Raw genomic sequence first — 16,080 nt, forward strand, 5'->3', positions numbered from 1 at the left:
GATGTGTATCTGATGTGTATTTGATGTGTATCTGGTGTGTGTATCTGGTGTGTATCTGGTGTGTATCTGATGTGTGTATCTGGTGTGTGTATCTGATGTGTATCTGATGTGTATCTGGTGTGTATCTGGTGTGTGTATCTGGTGTGTATCTGGTGTGTATCTGGTGTGTGTATCTGGTGTGTGTATCTGATGTGTATCTGGTGTGTATCTGGTGTGTGTATCTGGTGTGTATCTGATGTGTATCTGATGTGTATCTGGTGTGTGTATCTGATGTGTATCTGACGTGTATCTGGCGTGTATCTGACGTGTATCTGGTGTGTATCTGATGTGTATCTGGTGTGTATCTGGTGTGTATCTGATGTGTATCTGGTGTGTATCTGATGTGTATCTGGTGTGTATCTGGTGTGTATCTGGTGTGTATCTGGTGTGTATCTGGTGTGTATCTGATGTGTATCTGGTGTGTGTATCTGGTGTGTGTATCTGATGTGTATCTGATGTGTATCTGGTGTGTATCTGGTGTGTGTATCTGATGTGTATCTGGTGTGTATCTGGTGTGTGTATCTGGTGTGTATCTGGTGTGTATCTGGTGTGTGTATCTGGTGTGTGTATCTGATGTGTATCTGGTGTGTATCTGGTGTGTATCTGATGTGTATCTGGTGTGTGTATCTGATGTGTATCTGACGTGTATCTGGCGTGTATCTGACGTGTATCTGGTGTGTATCTGGTGTGTATCTGGTGTGTATCTGGTGTGTATCTGATGTGTATCTGATGTGTATCTGGTGTGTGTATCTGGTGTGTATCTGGTGTGTATCTGATGTGTATTTGATGTGTATCTGGTGTGTGTATCTGATGTGTGTATCTGATGTGTATCTGATGTGTATCTGGTGTGTATCTGATGTGTATCTGGTGTGTGTATCTGGTGTGTATCTGGTGTGTATCTGATGTGTATCTGGTGTGTGTATCTGGTGTGTATCTGATGTGTATCTGATGTGTATCTGATGTGTATCTGGTGTGTATCTGATGTGTATCTGGTGTGTGTATCTGGTGTGTATCTGGTGTGTAGAGGGAGGAGCGCTGCAGGAGTCTCACTTTGCAGCATCACATGTTGGAGCCGGTTCAGAGGATTCCTCGATACGAGCTGCTGCTCAAAGATTATCTACACCGACTACCAGAGGAGGCCCCGGACCACCGGGATGCCCAGAGTACGTAAACAAACACTTCTACACACACACACATTAATACACCTCACCATGTGACCATGTGATCATGTGATCTTGTGACGTCTGATCTTGTGACCTTGGGGCGACCATGGCTCACTGGGTTTAGAGGTCGTCTGGTAACCTGAAGGTCAACGGTTCGATCCCCGACTGGGACGTGTCACGTGTTAAAGTGTACCTGAGCAATACACTGAACCCCCGGCTCCCCGGGCGCCGATCAATGGCAGCCCACTGCTCCCTGTATACAGGGATGGGTCAAATGCAGTCGTCAAATTTCGTGTATGTGTAAAAATGTATATCACAATAAAAATGGTTTCTTCTTTCTTCTTCTTCTTGTGACCGTGTGATCTTGTGACCGTGAGATCTTGTGATCGGGTGATCTTGTGACCGGGTGATCTTGTGATAGTGTGATCTTGTGATAGTGTGATCTTGTGACCATGTGATAGGGTGATCTTGTGACCGGGTGATCGTGTGATCGGGTGATAGTGTGATCTTGTGACCATGTGACCTTGTGATCTTGTGACCCTGTAATCTTGTGATAGTGTGATCTTGTGATCGGGTGATCTTGTGACCGTGTGATCTTGTGATCGTGTGATCTTGTGATCGGGTGATCGTGTGATCTTGTGATAGTGTGATATTGTGACCGGGTGATCTTGTGACCGGGTGATCTTGTGATCGGGTGATCTTGTGATAGTGTGATAGTGTGATCTTGTGACCGTGTGATAGGGTGATCTTGTGACCGGGTGATCTTGTGACCGGGTGATCTTGTGATAGTGTGATAGTGTGATAGGGTGATCTTGTGACCGGGTGATCTTGTGATAGTGTGATAGTGTGACCGTGTGATAGGGTGATCTTGTGACCGGGTGATCTTGTGACCGGGTGATCTTGTGATAGTGTGACCGTGTGATAGGGTGATCTTGTGACCTGGTGATCTTGTGACCGGGTGATCTTGTGATCAGGTGATCGTGTGATCTTGTGATAGTGTGATCTTGTGACCGGGTGATCTTGTGATCGGGTGATAGTGTGATCTTGTGACCGTGTGACCGGGTGATCTTGTGACCGGGTGATCTTGTGATCGGGTGATCTTGTGATAGTGTGATAGTGTGATCTTGTGACCGTGTGATAGGGTGATCTTGTGACCGGGTGATCTTGTGACCGGGTGATCTTGTGATAGTGTGATAGTGTGACCGTGTGATAGGGTGATCTTGTGACCGGGTGATCTTGTGATAGTGTGATAGTGTGACTGTGTGATAGGGTGATCTTGTGACCGGGTGATCTTGTGACCGGGTGATCTTGTGATAGTGTGACCGTGTGATAGGGTGATCTTGTGACCTGGTGATCTTGTGACCGGGTGATCTTGTGATCAGGTGATCGTGTGATCTTGTGATAGTGTGATCTTGTGACCGGGTGATCTTGTGATCGGGTGATAGTGTGATCTTGTGACCGTGTGATAGGGTGATCTTGTGACCGGGTGATCTTGTGATAGTGTGACCGTGTGATAGGGTGATCTTGTGACCGTGTGATAGGGTGATCTTGTGACCGGGTGATCTTGTGATAGTGTGATAGTGTGATCTTGTGACCGTGTGATAGGGTGATCTTGTGACCGTGAGATCTTGTGATCGGGTGATCTTGTGACCGGGTGATCTTGTGATAGTGTGATCTTGTGACCGTGTGATAGGGTGACCGGGTGATCTTGTGATAGTGTGATCTTGTGACCGGGTGATCGTGTGATCTTGTGATCGGGTGATCTTGTGACCGGGTGATCGTGTGATCGGGTGATTGTGTGATCTTGTGATAGTGTGATCTTGTGACCGGGTGATCTTGTGACCGGGTGATCTTGTGATCGGGTGATCTTGTGATAGTGTGATAGTGTGACCGTGTGATAGGGTGATCTTGTGACCGGGTGATAGTGTGACCGTGTGATAGGGTGATCTTGTGACCGGGTGATCTTGTGATAGTGTGACCGTGTGATAGGGTGATCTTGTGACCGGGTGATCTTGTGATAGTGTGATAGTGTGACCGTGTGATACGGTGATCTTGTGACCGGGTGATCTTGTGACCGGGTGATCTTGTGACCGGGTGATCTTGTGATAGTGTGATAGTGTGACCGTGTGATAGGGTGATCTTGTGACCGGGTGATCTTGTGATAGTGTGATAGTGTGACTGTGTGATAGGGTGATCTTGTGACCGGGTGATCTTGTGACCGGGTGATCTTGTGATAGTGTGACCGTGTGATAGGGTGATCTTGTGACCTGGTGATCTTGTGACCGGGTGATCTTGTGATCAGGTGATCGTGTGATCTTGTGATAGTGTGATCTTGTGACCGGGTGATCTTGTGATCGGGTGATAGTGTGATCTTGTGACCGTGTGATAGGGTGATCTTGTGACCGGGTGATCTTGTGATAGTGTGACCGTGTGATAGGGTGATCTTGTGACCGTGTGATAGGGTGATCTTGTGACCGGGTGATCTTGTGATAGTGTGATAGTGTGATCTTGTGACCGTGTGATAGGGTGATCTTGTGACCGTGAGATCTTGTGATCGGGTGATCTTGTGACCGGGTGATCTTGTGATAGTGTGATCTTGTGACCGTGTGATAGGGTGACCGGGTGATCTTGTGATAGTGTGATCTTGTGACCGGGTGATCGTGTGATCTTGTGATCGGGTGATCTTGTGACCGGGTGATCGTGTGATCGGGTGATTGTGTGATCTTGTGATAGTGTGATCTTGTGACCGGGTGATCTTGTGACCGGGTGATCTTGTGATCGGGTGATCTTGTGATAGTGTGATAGTGTGACCGTGTGATAGGGTGATCTTGTGACCGGGTGATAGTGTGACCGTGTGATAGGGTGATCTTGTGACCGGGTGATCTTGTGATAGTGTGACCGTGTGATAGGGTGATCTTGTGACCGGGTGATCTTGTGATAGTGTGATAGTGTGACCGTGTGATACGGTGATCTTGTGACCGGGTGATCTTGTGACCGGGTGATCTTGTGACCGGGTGATCTTGTGATCAGGTGATCGTGTGATCTTGTGATAGTGTGATCTTGTGACCGGGTGATCTTGTGACCGTGTGATAGGGTGATCTTGTGACCGGGTGATCTTGTGATAGTGTGACCGTGTGATAGGGTGATCTTGTGACCGTGTGATAGGGTGATCTTGTGATCTTGTGATAGTGTGATAGTGTGATCTTGTGACCGTGTGATAGGGTGATCTTGTGACCGTGAGATCTTGTGATCGGGTGATCTTGTGACCGGGTGATCTTGTGATAGTGTGATCTTGTGACCGTGTGATAGGGTGACCGGGTGATCTTGTGATAGTGTGATCTTGTGACCGGGTGATCGTGTGATCTTGTGATCGGTGATCTTGTGACCGGGTGATCGTGTGATCTTGTGATCGTGTGATCTTGTGACCGGGTGATCTTGTGACCGGGTGATCTTGTGATCTTGTGACCATGTGACCTTGTGACCATGTGACCGTGAGATCTTGTGATAGGGTGATCTTGTGACCATGTGACCTTGTGACCGTGTAATCTTGTGATCGTGTGATCTTGTGATCTTGTGACCTTGTGATCTTGTGATCTTGTGATCTTGTGATAGTGTGATCTTGTGATCTTGTGATCTTGTGACCATGTGATCTTGTGATCGCGTGATCGTGTGATCTTGTGATCGTGTGATCGGGTGATCGTGTGATCTTGTGACCGGGTGATCTTGTGACCGGGTGATCTTGTGATCGGGTGATAGTGTGATCTTGTGACCGGGTGATCTTGTGATCGGGTGATCTTATGACCGGGTGATCGGGTGATCGTGTGATCTTCGTCTCTCTGCAGACTCTCTGGAGTTGATCGCCACGGCAGCAGAACACTCCAACGCTGCCATCAAAAAAATGGTGAGACTCGCTTACAACTGTCTGTCTCCACCTGTCTCTGTCTCTACCTGTCTCTACATGTTTCTGTCTCTACCTGTCTCTATCTATCTATGTCTCTGTGTCTCCTTCAGGACCGAATGAGGAAGTTGTTGAAGGTGTACGAGTTGTTGGGCGGAGAGGAAGATATCGTTAACCCGACAAACGAGCTCATTAAAGAAGGACACATCCTAAAACTGTCCAACAAGAACGGGACCACGCAGGACCGATACCTCATCCTGGTACTCTACTGTCCTCTACTCTACTCCACTGTACACTACTCTACTGTCCTCTAGTGTTTTAGTATTATACTGTGTCCTCATCCTGGTACTCTACTGTCCTCTACTGTCCTCTACTCTACTGTCCTCTAGTGTTTCACTATTTTGTGTCCTCATACCTGTCTCTCTCTCTGCAGTTTAACGACAGGTTGCTGTACTGCGTCCCAAAGCTGCGTCTGATTGGTCAGAAGTACGGAGTCCGTGCTCGCATCGATGTGGACGGGATGGAGGTGAGACAGCATCAGCTGATTAACACTGAGTGAAGCTCTGCCTCCTAGACCTGAATCTGATTAAACCGGTGTCACTCTCTGTCCACATGTATCACTCTCTGTCTACCTGTCTCTCTGTCTGTCAATATTCTGTCTCTCTCTCTCTCTCTGTCCAATTGCCTCATTCCCTTTCTACCTGTCTCACTGTATTTCCACCTGTCTAAATATCTGTCCACCTGTTTCTCTCTGTCCACTTGTCTCACTCTCTGTTCACCTGTCTTTGTCTCTCTGTCCAGCTGAAGGAGACCAGCAGTGTTGCAGCATCCAGAACATTCCTGGTGTCGGGAAAACAGAGATCCCTGGAGCTGCAGGCCAGGTACAGACACGCAGACAGACAGACACGCAGACAGACAGACACGCAGACACGCAGACAGACACGCAGACAGACAGACAGACACACAGACACGCAGACAGACAGACAGACACGCAGACAGACAGACACGCAGACAGACAGACAGACAGACAGACAGACAGACAGTAGTTGTCTCACAGATGTTCTATGTCTCTGCAGGACGGAGGAGGAGAAGAACGACTGGATTCAGGTAAACACTCACCTGGCTGCAGTGATGTCATGATGTAATCCAGCACCCTGTGACATCACTGTCACTGAAATACTTCCTGTGACAGATGCTTCAAATTAAAAGCATCACATTTAATGTGAAACTTGTGTCTTCAGGCGATCCAGGCGACGATCCAGAGACACGAGCAGACGATGGAGAGCTTCAGACATCTCACCTGTTCTCTGAGAGACGAGGAGTCCACGCCGCCTCACTCACCGGTAACACCTGGTCTCAGAGGACACTCACCTGTTACCTTTAATGCTGAGGGAAGTCTCCTTCACGACAGATACACTGAGTGAAAACATCTGTTTAGAGAATATAACGAAGCACACGGTGAAGAACTGATACAGCTGCTCATTATGGGATGTTTGTAAATGATTCGTAACTGATGACGCTGTTAGAACTAAAGAAGTGGTGTCCTTCTGTCCTCTCGTCCTTCTGTCCTCTCCTCCTGTCCTTCTGTCCTCTCCTCCTGTCCTTCTGTCCTCTCCTTCTGTCCTCTCCTCCTGTCCTTCTGTCCTGTCCTTCTGTCCTCTCCTCCTGTCCTTCTGTCCTCTCCTCCTGTCCTTCTGTCCTCTCCTTCTGTCCTCTCCTCCTGTCCTCTCCTCCTGTCCATCTGTCCTCTCCTCCTGTCCTTATGTCCTCTCCTTCTGTCCTTCTGTCCTGTCCTTCTATCCTCTCCTCCTGTCCTTCTGTCCTCTCCTCCTGTCCTTCTGTCCTCTCCTCCTGTCCTTCTGTCCTCTCCTTCTGTCCTCTCCTCCTGTCCTTCTGTCCTGTTATTCTGTCCTCTCCTCCTGTCCTTCTGTCTTCTCCTCCTGTCCTTCTGTCCTCTCCTTCTGTCCTCTCCTCCTGTCCTTCTGTCCTGTCCTTCTGTCCTCTCCTCCTGTCCTCTCCTCCTGTCCTTCTGTCCTCTCCTCCTGTCCTTCTGTCCTCTCCTCCTGTCCTCTCCTCCTGTCCTTCTGTCCTCTCCTCCTGTCCTTCTGCCCTGTCCTTCTGTCCTCTCCTCATGTCCTTCTGTCCTGTCCTTTTGTCCTCTCCTCCTGTCCTTCTGTCCTCTCCTCCTGTCCTCTCCTCCTGTCCTTCTGTCCTGTCCTTCTGTCCTCTCCTCCTGTCCTATCCTCCTGTCCTTCTGTCCTCTCCTCCTGTCCTTCTGTATTCTCCTCCTGTCCTTCTGTCCTCTCCTCCTGTCCTTCTGTCCTCTCCTCCTGTCCTTCTGTCCTATCCTCCTGTCCTTCTGTCCTCTCCTCCTGTCCTTCTGTCCTCTCCTCCTGTCCTTCTGTCCTCTCCTCCTGTCCTATCCTCCTGTCCTTCTGTCCTCTCCTCCTGTCCTTCTGTCCTCTCCTCCTGTCCTTCTGTCCTCTCCTCCTGTCCTCCTGTCCTTCTGTCCTGTCCTCCTGTCCTCTCCTCCTGTCCTTCTGTCCTCTCCTCCTGTCCTTCTGTCCTGTCCTCCTGTCCTTCTGTCCTATCCTCTTGTCCTTCTGTCCTCTCCTCCTGTCCTTCTGTCCTCTCCTCCTGTCCTATCCTCCTGTCCTTCTGTCCTCTCCTCCTGTCCTTCTGTCCTCTCCTCCTGTCCTATCCTCCTGTCCTTCTGTCCTCTCCTCCTGTCCTTCTGTCCTCTCCTCCTGTCCTTCTGTCCTGTCCTCCTGTCCTATCCTCCTGTCCTCCTGTCCTCTCCTCCTGTCCTTCTGTCCTCTCCTCTTGTCCTTCTGTCCTGTCCTCCTGTCCTATCCTCCTGTCCTTCTGTCCTCTCCTCCTGTCCTTCTGTCCTATCCTCCTGTCCTCTCCTCCTGTCCTTCTGTCCTCTCCTCCTGTCCTTCTGTCCTCTCCTCCTGTCCTTCTGTCCTCTCCTCTTGTCCTTCTGTCCTGTCCTCCTGTCCTATCCTCCTGTCCTCCTGTCCTCTCCTCCTGTCCTTCTGTCCTCTCCTCCTGTCCTATCCTCCTGTCCTTCTGTCCTCTCCTCCTGTCCTTCTGTCCTGTCCTCCTGTCCTATCCTCCTGTCCTTCTGTCCTCTCCTCCTGTCCTATCCTCCTGTCCTTCTGTCCTATCCTCCTGTCCTCCTGTCCTCTCCTCCTGTCCTTCTGTCCTCTCCTCCTGTCCTATCCTCCTGTCCTTCTGTCCTCTCCTCCTGTCCTTCTGTCCTCTCCTCCTGTCCTCTCCTCCTGTCCTTCTGTCCTCTCCTCCTGTCCTATCCTCCTGTCCTTCTGTCCTCTCCTCCTGTCCTTCTATCCTCTCCTCCTGTCCTTCTGTCCTATCCTCCTGTCCTTCTGTCCTCTCCTCCTTCTGTCCTCTCCTCCTGTCCTATCCTCCTGTCCTTCTGTCCTCTCCTCCTGTCCTTCTGTCCTGTCCTCCTGTCCTGTCCTCCTGTCCTCTCCTCCTGTCCTTCTGTCCTCTCCTCCTGTCCTCTCCTCCTGTCCTTCTGTCCTCTCCTCCTGTCCTTCTGTCCTGTCCTCCTGTCCTATCCTCCTGTCCTTCTGTCCTATCCTCCTGTCCTCTCCTCCTGTCCTTCTGTCCTGTCCTCCTGTCCTATCCTCCTGTCCTCCTGTCCTCTCCTCCTGTCCTTCTGTCCTCTCCTCTTGTCCTTCTGTCCTCTCCTCCTGTCCTATCCTCCTGTCCTTCTGTCCTCTCCTCCTGTCCTTCTGTCCTGTCCTCCTGTCCTATCCTCCTGTCCTCCTGTCCTCTCCTCCTATCCTCCTGTCCTCTCCTCTTGTCCTTCTGTCCTCTCCTCCTGTCCTATCCTCCTGTCCTTCTGTCCTCTCCTCCTGTCCTTCTGTCCTCTCCTCTTGTCCTTCTGTCCTCTCCTCCTGTCCTATCCTCCTGTCCTTCTGTCCTCTCCTCTTGTCCTCCTGTCCTCTCCTCCTGTCCTCCTGTCCTCCTGTCCTCTCCTCTTGTCCTTCTGTCCTCTCCTCCTGTCCTATCCTCCTGTCCTCCTGTCCTCTCCTCCTGTCCTTCTGTCCTCTCCTCTTGTCCTCCTGTCCTCTCCTCCTGTCCTCCTGTCCTCTCCTCTTGTCCTTCTGTCCTCTCCTCCTGTCCTCCTGTCCTCTCCTCCTGTCCTCCTGTCCTCTCCTCCTGTCCTCCTGTCCTATCCTCCTGTCCTTCTGTCCTCTCCTCCTGTCCTTCTGTCCTCTCCTCTTGTCCTTCTGTCCTCTCCTCCTGTCCTATCCTCCTGTCCTTCTCTCAGAGTTGTGTTGAACTTGGAAAACGAGCTCCGACTCCGATCAGAGAGAAGGAAGTGACTCTTTGTATGAAATGTCAGGAACCGTTCAACTCCATCACCAAGAGACGTCACCACTGCAAAGCCTGTGGACACGTGAGTACTTCATACTACATATGTAGTATATGTATACTTTATACCTCACAGTCCATGAGGTACTTCATACTACATGTAGTACTTTATACTGTCCTACACCTCACAGTCCATGAGGTACTTTATACTACATGTAGTACTTTATACTGTCCTACACCTCACAGTCCATGAGGTACTTTATACTACATGTAGTACTTTATACTGTCCTACACCTCACAGTCCATGAGGTACTATATACTACATGTAGTACTTCATACTGTCCTGCACCTCACAGTGCATGAGGTACTTTATACTACATGTAGTACTTCATACTGTCCTACACCTCACAGTACATGTAGTACTTTATACTGTACTACATCTCAGAGGTACATGTCGTACTTTATACTGTACTACATCTCAGAGGTACACGTAGTACTTTACACTACATGTAGTACTTTATACTGTCCTACACCTCTCAGTACATGTAGTACTTTATACTGTCCTGCACCTCAGAGTACATGTAGTACTTTATACTGTCCTACACCTCACAGTACATGGGGTACTTTATACTACATGTTGTACGTTATACTGTCCTGCACCTCAGAGTACATGAGGTACTTTACACTACATGTAGTACTTTATACTGTCCTACACCTCACAGTACATGTAGTACTTTATACTGTACTACATCTCAGAGGTACATGTAGTACTTTATACTGTACTACATCTCAGAGGTACACGTAGTACTTTACACTACATGTAGTACTTTATACTGTCCTACACCTCTCAGTACATGTAGTACTTTATACTGTCCTACACCTCACAGTACATGTCGTACTTTATACTGTACTACATCTCAGAGGTACACGTAGTACTTTACACTACATGTAGTACTTTATACTGTCCTACACCTCTCAGTACATGTAGTACTTTATACTGTCCTACACCTCACAGTACATGAGGTACTTTAGACTGTACTACATCTCAGAGGTACATGTCGTACTTTATACTGTACTACATCTCAGAGGTACACGTAGTACTTTACACTACATGTAGTACTTTATACTGTCCTACACCTCTCAGTACATGTAGTACTTTATACTGTACTACACCTCAGAGGTACACGTAGTACTTTATACTCCATGTAGTACTTGATACTGTGCTAGCTCAGAGGTCAACAGACTTCCTGTTTGTTGACTCCAGGTGGTTTGTGGGAAGTGTTCAGAGTTCCGAGCTCGTCTTTCCTACGATAACAACCGGACGAACAGAGTCTGCAGCGACTGCTACGTGATGCTGGTCGGGACGTCTCCTTCACCGGCAACGCTGAGCACCAGCAGCCAGAGGAGACGCTCCATCCTGGAGGTACGTGTGACATCACTGTGACATCACGGTGACGTCACTGTGAGGTCAATACGCTCTGATATCGCTGATACTACAGATATTAGCATCCCTAATGTTCTGGTTGTCTTTTCCTCTGTCCCTCGTTGCCATAGAAACAGGCCTCCCTGGCAGCAGAGCACAGTGTGATCTGTAGTTTTCTCCACCACATGGAGAAAGGAAGTGGGCGGGGCTGGCAGAAGGCGTGGTTCGTCATCCCGGAGAACGAGCCGCTGGTGCTCTACATCTACGGAGCTCCACAGGTATCTACAGGAGGTCTGATCAGACTGTATTGGTCTCTGTGTTACCCACGATGCACTCTGATCAGACTGTATTGGTCTCCATTGATCTCCACCAGGACGTGAAGGCGCAGCGCAGCGTTCCTCTGATTGGCTTCGAGGTCTCTCTTCCTGAGTCATGTGACCGGCTGGAGCGACGCCACGCCTTCAAGATCTCCCAGAGTCACCTGACCCTGTACTTCAGCGCTGAGGGGGAGGAGCTTCAGCGGCGGTGGATAGACGTCCTGCTGAGGGCCGGGAGGGGGGAGGAGCCTCAGGTCCACCGGCCAATCGTGGAGAGTCTGGAGGAGGAGGGGGAGGAGCTGGCTGAAGCGGAGGGGGAGAACAGGTGATCCTGTTGGAGGAGGAAGGATGATGACGATGAAGATCCGTCTATATTGGAAACATTACACAACCAGCACACAGATGTTCAACACACACACACACACACACACACACACACTGCATGATTCCTCCTCGCTGTCAGACACAAGATGGCGTCTCCCTCTTCTTCAAACATGAGAACCACTGTTTTTTTTCTCCCCTGAGTTTGGTTTTAAACACTACAGTACCCATAATCCCCCGCTGCTGTTGCTATGGAGACACCTCCACAACCACCGTCAGCAGTAAGAAGCTCTCTGATTGGAAGTTTCCTGGAACATGAAGCTGCTGTGATGAACCTCTCAGCCTCGCACTCTGATTGGACGGTTAGGGACCTCATGGTTTACGGCCAACGCCGACGTTCACATGCAGGAAGCAGGACGTCCAACATGTGCATCATCTACCCAACACGATCAACAACAAGAGAGTCTTCCTGCTTTTAAAAGAAAAAGTTTTGGTTTCCTGGAAAGATCTCAACAGTCGGAGGAAACAGGAGAATAAAAAGACAGACGTGTCCTCTTTAAATGCACTTGGAAGACATTTTAATGTTTCACATTTACCCCGAAGAAGAAACTTTTAAAACTTTGACCTCCAAACCTGCCACTCAAAGCACCTGTCTGGAGGGAAACTACATTTCCCAGCAGCCTCTGCTCCTTTAGACCTGAACCCTCTCTGCTGGAGAAGTCTGGTACTGCAGGTTTTTATAAAGTCCCTGAGGTGGTTTATTTACTTATCATTAATATATTTATTTCTTTTAATGTCCGTGTTTTCGTCTTTTATTTCACAAAAACAAGTTTTTGACTTGAAAAATACAAATTTAAATAAAATTCTCCTCGTCTCGTCTCAAAAAGTCAAAATATAATTTGGAACCTTGAATCCTATTTGAAACGCAAAGTCACCGTTATGATTGAATCAAATTATTTTTGTTGGTTCTGAACATCTAACCAACGTTTGCTTGTTTTTATGGTTAAAAAAGTCACAAAGAAACGACATGTATGTGATGATGAAGATGAAGACACTGACTACGTTTACATGAACAACATATTCTGATCTTTCCCTTATTTAAAAACGCATCCTTTAAACATCGTCCTCGTTGGTCTGGAGGACAGACGGAGACGTCCCATCATTCATCTGAAGACACTCCTGATCTGATGTTTACCTGAGATCAGATATTAGTGTTTCTGTAAACGTATACTCACCTGATCACCTGATCAGTCGATTAATGGACTGGCAGATCAACAAACACCTGCGATGAACGACTGCTTCATATCTCGGTAAACTGAACGTCTTCGGTCCAACGAGACCTTTGAAGACGTCTCTTTGAACTCTGATGGACAACGAGAGACTAACTGATTGACTGGGGAAAAAAATGAACGAAGATTAAAAATGAGGACTCTGATGATGTCATGATAAAGGATCAAGAAGGTTTTGTTTTTTTGGACTTTGATGTAAAAAGTTTGAAGAGGATTTTTTTTAAGCCAGACTGAGACTTGAAGAGGATCCAGGATTAATCATTTTTAAAGGGGGTCAGATGGATTCTCTCTGTTTCAATGAATCCAGAGATTAGACGGAGCCCAAAAGAAAAGACTCGTTCTTATCTCCTCTGGTGGTCCAGTGTTTCTCTCTCCGTCTCTATGAACAGCTTTTGGACAAAGTGTTTTGATAGTGAACAGATTATTGATATTATTATTATTGTTATTATTCTGATGATGAACTGATGTCTCCGTGTTTATGAGTCCGGGTCGTGTTTGATGTTCGCTTGATGCAAGAAGAAAACAAAGAGGAAATAGATTTTGTAAATATATAATTTATTCTCCCGTGACCTCCTCGGTCATGTGACGGAAGTAAAGGTTGAAGGTTAACGCTCACTATCCCTCCAACACAGCCAGAGCCAATCAGACTGTTTGTGTTTCGGCTGCGGCCATCTTGGCTCCACAGTTTAGATTAACGGCTAACAGGGTGAAGCTTAAAGGAACAAATCCTCATGTTCTCGTTGTGCTAAGCTAGGCTATCAGTTCCCCCCTGTCTCCAGTTTTTGTGCGAAGCTAAGCTAGCAGTTTCCCCCAGTCTCCAGTCTTTGTGCTAAGCTAAGCTAGCAGTTTTCCCCGGCTTTCAGCCTTGGTGCTATGCTAAGATAGCAGTTTACCCCTGCTTCCAGCCTCTGTGCTATGTTAAGCTCACATTTTAACTTGCTCCAGTCTTTGTGCTAAGCTAGGCTAACCACGTCCTGAACAAACAGAGATGAAACTTTAACATGGTGCTCAGTCTGGTCGTGGCTCTGGTTGTCACCGTGTACCTTCAGTGTGTGCTAAGCTAAGCTAAGCTGAAGTGTAAAGACTCTAGTGGTGTGTTGACCTCCCTCACTGGGAACGGAAGGAAATGGCCAGTAACTCCGCCTTACAGTTCCCATCATCAGCAGTTGTCTCGATGTGGTGGAAAACATTTAAAATTTCAATCTGAGTGACTTGTGTTCAGCAGTATTTTTTTCAGACCGGTTCTAACCAGTCTGGACTGGTTCTTACTGGTTCTGACCAGTGTGTGTATGATACAGTTGATTGTGTTGTATCAGTGTGCACTTTCTCTTCATGTGCCAAAGCACGTTCTTCAAAACGTTACAGTATTCCGTATACAGAGGTAGTGAAGTTGTTGGCCAACATATCAGATTATGTTTTAGTATTTATTGTTGTTACTTTGGGCTGGAAACCAGTTTAAGCCAGTTACAGTCTCTTAAACTAGTTTAAACCGGTTATAGCCAGAGATGAACATGAGATTATTACACAAATTACTTTTATTAAGAGAATGCTCCTGTGTTTCAACAGATGTTCCGGCATCTAGGGGATGCGGGGAGTAACGGTGTTATTTTACCCGGGGAAAGAGAGACTGAGCAAAGATGACAGTTCACGAAAGGTGTATTTATTATAATTGGGCTAACTGCTTGCACGGCAGCAAAATAAAACAACTTTCTTATAAAAAGAAAGGACACCAGACATGCAACAAACACAACAGCCCACACGGCTGGGACAAAGGTGCAGCTTCGGCGGTCTGCCCAAGAGACCGTCCTTCAGGAGCTCGTCTCTTATCCACTGCTAATCGCGATTGTCCGCAGCCGCGTCCAATCAGTTGCTGCAGCTGCATTCGGGACAGAGGGCGGCACTCGAGACGACACTGAGGTTAAACGGAGGGAGAGCACACACACAACACGGCACGTAACGTAACACTCCCTCCCATAAAACCAAACACCACAACCAACCCCCACCAGACATTCATTCACATTATAACAAAAAACGACACACATGACAACACACAGGAAAGAAACTACTCATTAATTTGGTCTCCACATAGACCCGGTGGAGAGGTGCTGGAATGAAACTCATTCCGATCCCCCTCACCCCCGTACTCGCATCACAGGCAGACTCGGCCCTAAACAGAAGAGCACTCGCCAGAGTAAAAGACTGCGACCCACCAGTGTCTCGTAGCACTGTCACCTGGCGCTGGTCCTCTACCTCTCCTGTGAGCGACACCATCCCTTCCAAAATAAAGGGTTGAACACACTCAGCAGCCCTAGCTCACCGCTAGCAACGCCGCTACCGCTACAGCACTCAGCTGAGTTAGCTTACAAGCAACAAACCGCTAATGCAAGCTAACTCTAGCTAATGTTAGCTAAACAGCTCGTCAGCTAGCTAACAACTTCTCTTTAAGTTATTGTGAGGATTCAGATATATCAGAAAGATGCTCGGAGCTAGCGGCTACAGGGCTAGCTAGCCAGGATCATTACAACATGTGAATCAAACTTCACCAACGCTATCTCGACACTACAGATGTGCGTGACTTTGTCTTCATGAGTAAATCTGCTGATCGTAGCGATAGCTTTGAGATGAATGCACTTTAAATGTGATCTCTTTTCTACTCTGATGAGCATTTAAGCTTTTTATAATATAAAGTCCTGTTGTATTTTTAATACTTTATGACTTTATGTGGAAAGGCTCTGGTTCGTCTCTAGTTATAACCGCCAGTCAGCAGAACCAGTGAACACCCACTTTAACCAGTTACATCAAGTTTTAATTGGTTTATTTACAGCCAGGTAGAACCCGTTAGAACCGGTTCTAACGGGTTCGAACTGGTTCTGTTCTGTGTATTTTGCCTTACACTTTTATTGAACCTTTCTTGTGCCAAACCAGACGACTCGATGGCTGTCGGTGGTTTTGTATTTATTTGTATTTTAATCCAAAGTGTTATTTTTGTTAGTATTTGTTTTTTTTACCTCCTGATACTGATCCTGATCCGATCCTGATCCGATCTTGATCTGATCCTGATCTGATCTTGATCCTGATTCTTATCTCAGTGGTTTCTGATTCTCCTCATCAGACCATCACGGTGTTCTGGAATATTATGGGCTGCTGTTACCTTGGAGACCTCCACAGAGATGAAGCTAAACATGCAACAAATATAAATAATCTGAGCTCTTTATAACTAACGAACACGAACAATTCTCAGAGCCGGTCAAAATAATCCTCAACGGGTGTCGTCGGCCATCTT

At 47.7% G+C, this 16,080-nt stretch overlaps 1 protein-coding gene across 1 annotated transcript in view; it reads left to right on the top strand.

Moving 5' to 3' along the window:
- fgd1 (FYVE, RhoGEF and PH domain containing 1) overlaps window positions 1-11,516 on the top strand; it is a gene marked incomplete at both ends in the record, with an annotated part of 33,884 nt that extends 22,368 nt beyond the window's left edge. The window contains 11 exons of the mRNA XM_079273946.1: window positions 1,064-1,202; window positions 5,045-5,103; window positions 5,214-5,360; window positions 5,534-5,626; window positions 5,902-5,981; window positions 6,177-6,207; window positions 6,342-6,443; window positions 9,404-9,532; window positions 10,712-10,870; window positions 11,002-11,148; window positions 11,244-11,516. Coding sequence (XP_079130072.1) covers window positions 1,064-1,202; window positions 5,045-5,103; window positions 5,214-5,360; window positions 5,534-5,626; window positions 5,902-5,981; window positions 6,177-6,207; window positions 6,342-6,443; window positions 9,404-9,532; window positions 10,712-10,870; window positions 11,002-11,148; window positions 11,244-11,516 — 1,359 coding nt within the window. The remainder of the gene's footprint in view (window positions 1-1,063; window positions 1,203-5,044; window positions 5,104-5,213; window positions 5,361-5,533; window positions 5,627-5,901; window positions 5,982-6,176; window positions 6,208-6,341; window positions 6,444-9,403; window positions 9,533-10,711; window positions 10,871-11,001; window positions 11,149-11,243) is intronic.
- Window positions 11,517-16,080: the final 4,564 nt, after the last annotated feature.

Source organism: Melanostigma gelatinosum (genome assembly GCF_949748355.1).
Source record: "Melanostigma gelatinosum genome assembly, chromosome: 8".
NCBI lineage: Eukaryota > Metazoa > Chordata > Actinopteri > Perciformes > Zoarcidae > Melanostigma > Melanostigma gelatinosum.